Consider the following 12037-nt stretch of genomic DNA (forward strand, 5'->3'; position numbering starts at 1 on the left):
TTTACTGTGTTCCAGGTACTGTACTAAATGCTCTGTGAGGCATGTCCCATTTAATTCTTCTGACGAACCTGCAAAGTACGTACTATTTCATCATCTGAGGCTAGAAAAGAAAAGTTAAATAACTCCCTTAAGATGACCCAGAAGTAAAGAGCAAAGCCAGGACTTGAATCCACATGAGTCTGACTTCAAAGCCCACTCCTAACTCTTAACCACTGTATTCTGCTGTTGAAGGATAATGAGATACATGTTCTTTCCCAGTATGGCAATGTATTTGGTTTGAACTCAGCCTAATTATTTACAGTCATGTAAACAACTGTTGTGAAATTATACAGAAATATTAAACTTTTTGATCTCTATTTCTATATTACGTTCCTAGAATTGCTAGAGACAGATGCACATCTTAATGTACATTTTCCTCTCTAAGGTTATGAGAATCTGGACAAGACCAATAATTGTTGAATAAAGTTTCCAAATACCTAAAGTACTTGGTAATAGAATAAGAATCTGTTTCTTGTTTATCTGTAATCAGTTTAATAGTTGCAGGTAAGAAAATTTAAGCACAATTTTAGTGAAGCCTAGCCACCAAACTTTTGACCAGTTCAATAATGCAAAGGACAAAACCTGTTCATAAAAATGAATTTTTAATTTCATGAGCATAAAAAAAAAAAAAACCCAAACCTGTCCCATACCCCTCCCACTCATGCAAACAGCTCTCAAATGAGATTCTTCAAATTTTACGTTTTTTCCATTCTGGCTCATTCTTTGCTTCCTCATCATCAGATTCAACTTGGGCAAACATGGTTTTGGGCTGAGTCCTAAAACAAAAGTTAAAGAAGAGAAGGAAAAATTTAGTCAGAAAGTATTTGTTACATTAGATTTTGCTTCCTTCATCAAGTGGGAGCAAACGTGGGGAATAAATTACAACTCAATTATTAAATATAAATCATTAAACTTCTGGCAAAGAAAAAGATAATGGAAATTTAATTATGCTCAGGAAAAGAGCAAAAGATTCTTTTAAAGATTTACCCTCTGTGGCAGACTGTACATACACACTGTTCTTTCCTTAAATAAAATGAAAATGCATCAAATTCAGTGGAACTTCACCCATCCTAACCACCCTCCACCTGAAACTCTGGGTAACTGGGACCGTATGGAAGAACAAACTACAGTCACCAAGCAAGAATCTACATGATCTTTATTAAGACCATTTATTAAGCTCTCTGGGTTGTCCCTAGGCTTCAGTAGTGTAAATATGTGTTTATCGTACACATAAATGGGAAAATATGAGTTTGTTTTCTTATCTAATGAATTTGAGCCTGCAAAAATAAAAACCAAAGAAAACGAATATCCCCTGCATTCCTACACTCAGCCCAATGCATGGAAATGCCAAGCATTTTAGGATACATCACTGATACATGGCTGTAATACTGCCACACACCTCAAGCAATCTGCACAAAGACTTTCTGTGCTTTGTAAACATACCTGGTTCAATGACATCCCTTTTCACACTACTCACATAAGAAATATCTCCAAGAAAATGTCAAGTGGTTATAATGTCTGCCCCTTTTGGTCATGCTACTCTGATTTTATTTTAAAAAACAGCTCTATCGCATTATGAAGAAACATTAAAGCACATCTGCAGGTTATATATTTCGGCTTGTATTTTCATTTAGAATCATTATATCCACGTAATTCCAGAATGGTAAAAATAATGACAACTATAATTCCTTTTATTTGGCAAGAAAACCAGGATAAACTTTATATTACCTCTTGCTGCTTTTTTATTATCCTGGGGAAAAAGCATAAACCATCCACAACTCATGCTGATGTTGTCTGACATGAGTCATGTACTAGAATTGCTCGTGAATAAGTTGATCATTATTCCTGTCTCTCCAGTTACCTCACACACGTACCTAGAGCCTAAGCTGTCCCCATACACAACCCAGTTGGTTAAACTTCTTGTTGTCACTTTAAGACACTGTTATGATATCTATAAACAGGTCACAGCTCTTAAATTTCGAAAAGCAGCTACAGGTTTTGATAGGCCATAAGTTGCTGAATTCCCAACTGGCTTTCTAACATGCTACAACAAGGCAATTGGTGCTTATTACATATTTCATCTTCTGGCAAAGATGCTGACCAGTTAGGTATGGATAAACCTGTTCAAGAACAAATTTGTCCAGGTTAAAAAATCCTTTGAATTAGATATTTAACTTCTCAGGGGGAAAAAAAGGAACAAGGTCTTCCAAGGATATCTGACAATGCTTCGTAGGACACCAGCTCATCAATGTTAGTTGTAATGAGATTTAAGTACTAAGAAATTGCAATGCTAGTTTCTTGTATATAAAAAAGGAAATTAAATGGCAAATTACAGGAAGAAATGTAGAGTTCAAAAAGGTTATTTCATTTAAGGGGTTACTCTCTGTATTAGACTGTTCTCACGCTGCTAATAAAGACATATCTGAGACTAGGTAATTTATAAAAGAGGTCTAATGGACTCACAGTTACACCTGCCTGGGGAGGCCTAACAACCATGGTGTAAGGCAAATGAGGAGCAAAGTTATGTCTTACATGGCAGCAGACAAGAGAGTGTGTGCAGGGGAACTGCCCTTTGTAAAACCATCAGATCTTGTGAGATTCAGTATCACAACAACAGCATGGGAAATTACTTCCCACTAGGTCCTTCCCATGATGTGACAATTATGGGAGCTACAATTCAAGATGAGATTTGGGTAGGGACACAGCCAAACCATATCACTCTTTTTTTGGAGACAGGGTCTTTCTCTGTCACCTAGGCTAGAGTGCAGTGGCACAATCATAGCTCAGTGTAACTGAACTTCCGGGCTCAAGTGATCCTCCTGCCTCAGCCTCCCCAGTAGCTAGGACTGCAGATGTGCACCACCATGTCTGATTAATTTTTTTATTTTTTTGCAGAGACATGGTCTTGCTCATGTTGCCCAGGCTGGTCTCAAGTGCCTGGCCTCAAGCAATCTGCCCATCCTGGCCTCCCAAAGTGCTGGGATTACAGGCATGAGTCACCACGCCCAGCCAAGATATTAGTCTTTTTAATATTCCACCTTCCAAAAGTATCTGTAGGATACTTCCAAAAGTATCCGTAGGAGGTTGATGGCTAACATCAAAGGGCACAGAATCAATGAAACTACATAACAACAGCTAGAAAGAGGCATGAGAGGATGTTTTGGTGGGATGGAAATGTTCTATAATCTTGACTGAAATGGTGATTAACAGGTGTATGCATTTGTCAAAACTTGAAATGGGTACATTTTGTATTTTATTGTATGTAAATTGTACCTCAATAAAGTTGATTTGTAAAGAAACTAAAAACAAAACAAATTGGTAGAAAATAAAGAACCAAGGAATGAAAGGGTAATTGAGCATTAAACTTAGCACTGAATTTCCTAGCAGCCATGAGAAAAGAAAAAGGACAAATATTTGTTTTTCAAAGGAGATACTGCGTTTTTGTTTTTGTTTTTTTTCACCTAGTATTGAACTCAGTTAATTCATTGAGTAAATGTTTGCATCAGGGTCACTTCAACTGTCATTTCTAATCACTAGATCACAACAGTTTCCTTGGTCCCCACTAGGAATTAAAATGTAGGGAATATTAAGTTGTTTGGAAGGTAAGACAGTTAAACATCATAGTCCTTTTTGCAAAACTCCATGACATTTAATTTCTACTTTTGAACTAATCATAATGTTGCCAGCAAAATGGCCACATTATACGTATGCATAATATTTTTTTTCTTCTTAAAAAAAACAGGATACATGTGCAGAACGTGCAGGTTCATTACATCAGTATACATGTGCCATGGTGGTTTGCTGCATGACCTGTCCTCTAAGTTCCTTTCCCTCACACCCCAACCTCCAAAAGGCCCTGGTGTGTGGTGTTCCCCTCTCTGTGTTCATGTGTTCTCAATGTTCAACTCCCACTTATGAGTGAGAACATGAGGCGTTTGGTTTTCTGTTCCTGTGTAGTTTGCTGAGGATGATGGCTTCCAGCTTCACCCATGTCCCTGCAAAGGACAGATCTCATTCCTTTTTATGACTGTATAGTATTCCACATGGAATACTATACTTCTTTATCCAGTCTATCACTGATGGGCATTTGGGTTAGTTCCATGTCTTTGCTACTGTAAACAGTGCTGCAATAAACATACGTGTGCATGTGTCTTTAGAGCAGGATGATTTATATGCCTTTGGGTATATACCCAGTAATGGGATTGCTGGGTCAAATGGTATTTCTGGTTCTAGATCCTTGAGGAATCGCCATACTGTCTACCTCAATGGTTGAACTAATTTACATACCCACCAACAGTGTAAAAGTGTTCCTATTTCTCCACAGCCTTGCCAGCATCTATTGTTTCCTGACTTTTTAATAATCACCATTCTCACTGGCGTGAGGTGGTATCTCATTGTGGTTTTGATTTGCATTTCTCTGGTGATCAGTGATGTTGACCTTTTTTTCATGTTTCTTGGCCGCATAAACGACTTCTTTTTAGAAGTGTCTGTTCATATCCTTTGCCCACTTTTTGATGGGTTTTCTTCTTGTAAATATGTTTAAGTTCCTTGTAAATTCTGGATATTAGACCTTTGTCAGATCGGTAGATTGCAAAAATTTTCTCCCATTCTGTAGGTTGCCTGTTCACTCTGATGATAGTTTCTTTTGCTGTGCAGAAGCTCTCTAAGTTTAATTAGATCCCATTTGTCAATTTTGGCTTTTGTTACAATAGCTCTTGGCATTTTTGTCATGAAGTCTTTGCCCATGCCTATGTCCTAGGAATGGTCTTGCCTGGGTTTTCTTCTAGGGTTTTTATGGTTTGGAATTTTACATTTAAGTCTTTAATCCATCTTGAGTTAATTCTTGTATAAGGTATAAGGAAGGGGTCCAGTTTCAGCTTTCTGCATATGGCTAGCCAGTTTTCCCAGCACCATTTACTGAATAGGAGATCCTTTCCCCATTGCTTGTCTTTGTCAGGTTTGTCGAAGATCAGATGGTTGTAGATGTGTAGGTTTCTGAGGACTCTGTTCTGCTTCATTGGTCTATATGTCTGTTTTGGTACCAGCACCATGCTGTTTTGGTTACTGTAACCTTGTAGTATGTTTAAAGTCAGGTAACGTGATGCCTCTAGCTTTGTTCTTTTTGCTTAGGATTGTCTTGGCTATACGGGGTTCTTCTTTGATTCCATATGAAATTTAAAATAGTTTTTTCTAATTCTGTGAAGAATGTCAACAGTAGTTTGATGGCAATAGCATTGAATCTATAAATTACTTTGGGTAGTATGGCCATTTTCACCATATTGATTCTTCCTATTCATGAGGATTGAATGTTTTTCCATTTGTTTGTGTCCTCTCTTATTTCCTTGAGCAGTGGTTTGTAGTTCTCCTTGAAGAGGTTCTTCACATCCCTTGTTAGCTGTATTCCTAGGTATTTTATTCTCTTTGTAGCGACTGTGAATGGGAGTTCATTCATGATTTGACGCTGTGCTTGTCTACTGTTGGTGTAAAGGAATACTTGTGATTTTTGCACAATGATTTTGTATCTTGAGACTTTGCTGAAGTTGCTTATCAGTTCAAGAAGTTTTTAGGTTCAGATGATGAGGTTTTCTAAATATAAAATCATGTCATCTGCAAATAGAGACAACTTGACTTCCTCTCTTCCTATCTGAATACCTCTTGCCTGATTGCCCCAGCCAGAATTTCCAATACTACGTTGAATAGGAGTGGTGAGAGAGGGCATCCTTGTCTTGTATCAGTTTTCAAAGGGAATGCTTTCAGCTTTTGCCCATTCAATGTAATATTGGCTGTGGGTTTGTCATAAATAGCTCTTATTATTTTGAGATATGTTCCATCAATACCTAGCTTATTGACAGTTTTTAAAATGAAGGGGTGTTGAATTTTATCTAAGGCCTTTTCTGCATCTATTGAGATAATCAAAGTGTTCCTATTTTTCCACAGCCTCCCAGCATTTATTCTTCCTGACTTTTTAATAATCATCATTCTGACTGGCGTGAGATGGTATCTCGTGATTTTATTTGCATTTCTCTGATGATCAGTGATGTTGAGCTTCTTTTCATACATTTGTTGGCCACGTAAATGTCTTCTTTTGAGAAGTGTCTGTTGATATGTTTTGCCCACTTTTTGATGGGGTTGTTTTTTTCTTGTAAATATGTTTTTGGTTTTTGTCTTTGGATCTGTTTATGTGATGGATTATGTTTATTGATTTACGTATGTTGAACCAGCCTTGCATCCCAGGGATGAAGCTGACTTGATGACATGGATTAAGTTTTTTTGATGTGCTGCTGGGTTCGGTTTGGCAGTATTTTATTGAGGATTTTTGCATCAATGTTCATCAGGGACATTGGCCTGAAGTTTTCTTTTTTGTGTGTGTTTCTCTTCCTGGTTTTGGTATCAAGATGATGCTGGCTTCATAAAATGAGTTAGGGAGGAGTCCCTCCTTTTCAACTGTTTGGAATAGTTTCAGAAGGAATGGTACCAGCTTCTCTTTGTACTTCCGGTAGAATTTGGCTGTGAATCATCTGGTTGTGGGCTTTTTCTAGTTGATAGGCTATTAATTACTGCCTCAATTTCAGAACTTGTTATTGGTCTATTCAGGGATTCGACTTTTTCCTGGGTTAGTCTTGGGAGGGTGTATGTGTCCAGGAATTTGTCCATTTCGTCCAGATTTTCTAGTTTATTTGCTTAGAGGTGTTCATAGTATTCTCTGATGGTAGTTTGTATTTCTGTGGGGTCAGTGGTGATATCCCTTTTATTATTTTTTATTGCCTCTATTTGATTCTTCTCTCTCTTCTTATTAGTCTAGCTAGCAGTTTATCTATTTTGTTAATGTTTTCAAAACACCAGCTCCTGGATTTGTTGATTTTTTTGGAGGGTTTTTCATATCTCTATCTCCTTCAATTCTTCTCTTAGTTATTTCTTGTCTTCTGCTAGCTTTTGGATTAGTCTGCTCTTGCCGCTCTAGCTCTTTTAATTGTGATGTTAGGGTGTCGTTTTGAGATCTTTCTAGCTTTCTAATGTGGGCATTTAGTGCTAGAAATTTCCCTCTTAATACTGCTTTAGTTATATCCCAGAAATTCTGGAACATTGTCTCTGTTCTCATTGGTTCCAAAGAACTTCTTTATTTCTGCCTCAATTTCACTATCTATCCAGGAGTCAATAAGGAGCAGGTTATTCAATTTCCATGAAATTGTGTGGTTTTTGAGTGAGTTTCTTAATTGTGAGTTCTAATTTGACCGCACTGAGGTCTGAGAGGCTGTTTGTTATTATTTCAGTTCTTTTGCATTTGCTGAGGAGCGTTTTACTTCCAATTATGTGGTCGATTTTAGAATAAGTGCCATGTGGAAATGAGAAGAATGTATATTCTGCTGATTTGGGGCAGAGAGTTCTGCAGACGTCTACTAGGTCCATTTGATCGAGAGCTGAGTTCAAGTCCTGAATTTCCTTGTTAATTTTCTGTCTCGTTGATCTAACACTGACAGTGGAGTGTTAAAGTCTCCCACTATTAATGTGTGGGAGTCTAAGTCTCTTTGTAGGTCCCTAAGAACTTGTTTTATGAATCTGGGTGCTCCTGTATTGGATACATATATATTCAGAATAGTTAGCTCTTCTTGTTGAATTGTTCCCTTTACCATTAGGCAATGCCCTTCTTTGCCTTTTTTGATCTTTGTTGGTTTAAAGTCTGTTTTGTCAGAGACTAGAATTGCAACTCCCGTTTTTTTTTTTGCTTTCCATTTACTTGGTAGATTTTCCTCCATCCCTTTATTTTGAGCCTGTGTGTATCTTTGCACGTAAGATGGGGCTCCTGAATACAGCACACCAATGGGTCTTAACTCCTTATCCAATTTGCCAGTCTGTGTCTATCTTTTAATTGGGACATTTAGCCCATTTACATTTAAGGTTAGTATTGTTATGTGTGAATTCAATCCTGTTGTCATGATGCTATTTGGTTACTTTGCACACTAGATGCAGTTTCTTCGTAGTGTCAGTGGTTTTTATATTTTGGTGTGTTTTTGCAGTGGCTGGTATTGGTTTTTCCTTTCCATATTTAGTGCTTCTTTCAGGAGCTCTTGCAGTGCAGGCCTCGTGGTAACAAAATCCCTCAGCATTCGCTTGTCTGGAAAGGATTTTATTTCTCCTTCGCTTATGAAGCTTATTAGTTTGGCTGGATATGAAATTCTGGTTTGAAAATTCTTTCCTTTAAGAATGTTGGATATTGGCCCACAATCTCTTCTGGCTTGTAGAGGTTCTGCTGAGAAGTCTGCTGTTGGTCTGATGGGCTTCCCTTTGTAGGTGACCTGGCCTTTCTCTCTGGCTGCCCTTAACAGTTCGACCTTGGAGAATCCAATGATTAAGTGTCTTGGGGTTGATCTTCTCTTGGAATATCTTAGTGGTGTTCTCTGTATTTCCTGAATTTGCATGTTGGCCTGTCTTGCTAGGTTGGGGAAGTTCTCCTGGAAAATATCCTGAAGTGTGTTTTCCAGCTTGTTTCCATTCTCCCCATCTTCTTCTGGTACTCCAATCAATCATAGGTTCGTTTTTTTAATGAAGTCCCATATTTCTTGGAGGCTTTGTTCATTCCTTTTCATTCTTTTTTCTCTATTCTTGTCTGCATGTCTTATTTCAGTAAGGTGGGCTTCAAACTCTGATATCCTTTCTTCTGCTTGGTTGATTTGGCTGTTGATACTTGTGTATGCTTCATAAAGTTCTTGTGCTGTGTTTTTCAGCTCCATCAGGTCATTTATGTTCCTCTCTAAACTGGTTATTCTAGTTTAGCAATTCCTCCTCCAACATTTTATCAAGCTTCTTAGCTTCTTTGCATTGGGTAAGGACATGCTCCTTTAGCTCATCATAGCTTTTTATTACCCATTTTCTGAAGCCTACCTCTGTCAATTTGTCCCTCTGATCCTCCATCCAGTTCTGTGCCCTTAATGGAGAGATGATGCAATCATTTGGAGGAGAAGAGGCACTCTGGCCTTGTGGGTTTTCAGCATTTTTTTGTTGACTCTTTTTCATCTTCATGAGTTTGTCTAGTTTTGGTCTTTGAGGCTACTGACCCTTGGATGGCGTTTTTGTGGGGACTTTTTGTTGTTGTTGATGCTGTTGTTGTTACTTTCTGCTTGTTTTTCTTTCAATAATCAGGGCTACTCTTCTCTAGAGCTGCTGCAGTTTGCTGGGGGTTCACTTCAGGCCCCATTCATCTGATTCGCTCCCATGCCTGGAGATGTCACTCAAGGAGGCTGGAGGGCAGCCAAGGTGGGTGCCTCCTCCTTCTTCTGGGACCTCTAACCTCGAGGGGCACCAACCTGATGCCAGTAGAATTGCTCTTGTATAGGGTGTCTGACAATCTCTGTTGGAGGTTCTCACCCAGTTGGGTGGCATGGGGAGCAGGACCCATTTAACGAAGCACTTTGTCCCTTGGTGGAGAGGGTGTGTTTCGCTGGGGGGAAACCCACTCGTCTGGGCTGCCCGGATTCCTCAGAACTACCAGGAGAAAAGGCAAAGTCTGTTGGTCTGCAAAGACTAAGGCCACCCCTCCTGCTAGGGGCTCAGGCCCAGGGAGATCCCAATTCTGTCCCTGAGCCTCTGGCTGGAGTTATTGGAGATCATGCAGGGAAGCCATGACCACTGAGGAAGAATAGGTCAGGGTTAGACCTGAAGAGGCACTCTGGCCACAGACTGCCACAGCCGGTGTGTTGGGCTGTGGGGACAAGTCTTGGGACCAAGCCGTCCAGCCTTCCTGGCTCCAGCAAGGGAAAAATGCAGCCTGGAGTTATAGAAATGGGTGCTGCCCTTCCCCTACCCAGAGAGCTTAGTGTGTTAGGCAGTTGCTAGTCCCAGTGCTAGCTGCTGCCCCTCCCCCAAGGAGCCAAATAGCAGGCAGCCATAGCCAGTGCTGGTCACCCCTTCCCCTGGGAATTCGGTAGGCTTAAGCAGATTCCAGCTGAGAGGCTGTAAGAATCTGCACATCTGCACATTCCGGGGTTAGGATGCTAGGCCCCACTGGCCTGGGTCTGCAAGTGGGATCTTCTGATCCGTGGGTTGCACAGTTCCATGGGAAAAGCAGTTTCCCCAGCTGGATAGCGTGTTCACTCACCGCCTCCCTTAGCTGGGGGGAGGGGGGTTCCCCTTCCCCGTGTGGCTCTCAAGTGGGTTGCTGCACCACATTGCCCTTCCTTCTGTGGGACACACCAGCCTTCTAGTCAATTTTGATGAGAGAACCTGGATGCCTTGGCTGCTGGTGAAGGATTCACATGCTTATTATGTTTTTTTCCAATGGGAGCCTCTGAACACCGCTGCTTTGAATTGGCCATCTTGGCCCTGCCCGTAATATTTCATGTGATATTTCAAGGCATGACATCTAACTTGAAAGTTGTAATGGTCCCCTTTCCCCAAATTGGAAAAACCAAGGCAATAAACTCTAGATTTTCCTGGCAATTTTCCCAATGCTTGTTTACCACCTGTTTTTTCATTCTGTTGGTCAGGTAGGGGAATAATTGAGAATAAGAACTCAGCTCCCATCAACACCTGGTGTTGGCAAAAGTGTATATCCACATACAACAAAGTTAGAACCTCAACTTATACCATACACAAAAATTACCTCAAAATGGATCAAAGACCTAACCATAAGAGATAAAACTATATAATTCATAGAAGAAAACACAGACATTAGATTTGGCAATGATTTCTTGGATATGATTCCAAAAGCACAAACAACAGAAGAATAAAGTAGGTAAACTGGACTACATCAAAATTAAAAACTTCTGTGCTTCAAAGGACACAACTGACAGAGTGAAAAGGCAGAATGGGAGAAAATATTTGCAAATCATATACCTGACAAAGGATTAATATCCAGAATATATAAAGAACTCCTACAACAACAACAATAAAAAATTTTTTTAAATGGGCAAAGAACTTGAATAGGCACTTCTCCAAAGATATACAAATAGCCAGAAAGTGCATGAAAAGATGCTCAATACCATTAATAATTAGGGAAGTACAGACCTAAACCACAATGAGATACCACCTCACCACAAGAATGGCTACTGTTGAAAAAAAAAACAACAACAGATAATAACAAGTATTGGCCAGGATGCAGAGAAACTGGAACCCTTGCATGCTATAGATAGTAATGTAAAATGGCACACTACGGAAAACAGTGTAGTGGTTCCTCAAAAAATTAAAAATAGAACTGCCATGTGATCCAGCAATTCCATTTCTGGGTATATACCCTCCAAAACTGAAAACATAAAAGAGATATTTGCTCATGGCAGCATTATTCACAAGAGCCAAAGAGTAGAAGCAACTCAACTATACATTGATAGCTAAGCAAGATATGGTATATACATAAATGGAATATTATTCATCCTGAAAAAGGAAGGAAATTCTGATAACATGCTGTAATACAGATGAACCCTGAAGACAGTATGCTAAGTGAAATTGGCCAGTCACAGAAAGACAAAAACTGTTTGATTCCGCTTATATGAGGTACCTACAGTAGTCAAATCCATAGAGTTAAAAAGTAGAATGGTGCTTACGAGAAACTGGGTGGAGGGTGAAATGGAGAGTTGTTTAATGCAGGGGGTCCCCAACCCCCAGACTGCTATTGGTCCATGGCCTGTTAGGAACTGAGCTGCCCAGCATGAGATGAGCAGTGGGCGAGTGAGCATTACCACCTGAGCTCCACCTCCTGTAAGATCAGTGACAGTATTAGATTCTCAAAGAAGCACAAACCCTATTGTGAACTGCACATGTGACGGATCTAGGTTGTGAGCTCCTTATAAGAATCTAATGCCTGATGATCTGAGGTGGAACAGTTTCATCCCAAAACCATATCCCACCACTCCCATTCCATGGAAAAATTGTCTTCCATGAAACTAGTCCCTGGTGCCAAAAAGGTTGGAGACAGCTGGTTTCATAGAGTTTTAGCTTGGCAAGATGAAGAGTTCTGGAGAGTTTGCACAACAATGTGAATGTACTTAACACTAATGAACTATATACT

General features: G+C 39.7%; 1 protein-coding gene across 2 annotated transcripts in view; it reads right to left on the reverse strand.

The window, feature by feature from the left end:
• Positions 1–624: 624 nt before the first annotated feature.
• The window catches only part of WDR70 (WD repeat domain 70), a 365730-nt gene continuing 354317 nt past the window's right edge, over positions 625–12037 (reverse strand). For both annotated transcript variants that reach the window (XM_034960155.3, XM_034960154.2), the window contains exon 18: positions 625–815. In XM_034960155.3, coding sequence (XP_034816046.1) covers positions 728–815 — 88 coding nt within the window. In that variant the 3' untranslated portion in view covers positions 625–727. The remainder of the gene's footprint in view (positions 816–12037) is intronic.

Source organism: Pan paniscus, chromosome 4 (assembly GCF_029289425.2).
Source record: "Pan paniscus chromosome 4, NHGRI_mPanPan1-v2.0_pri, whole genome shotgun sequence".
NCBI lineage: Eukaryota > Metazoa > Chordata > Mammalia > Primates > Hominidae > Pan > Pan paniscus.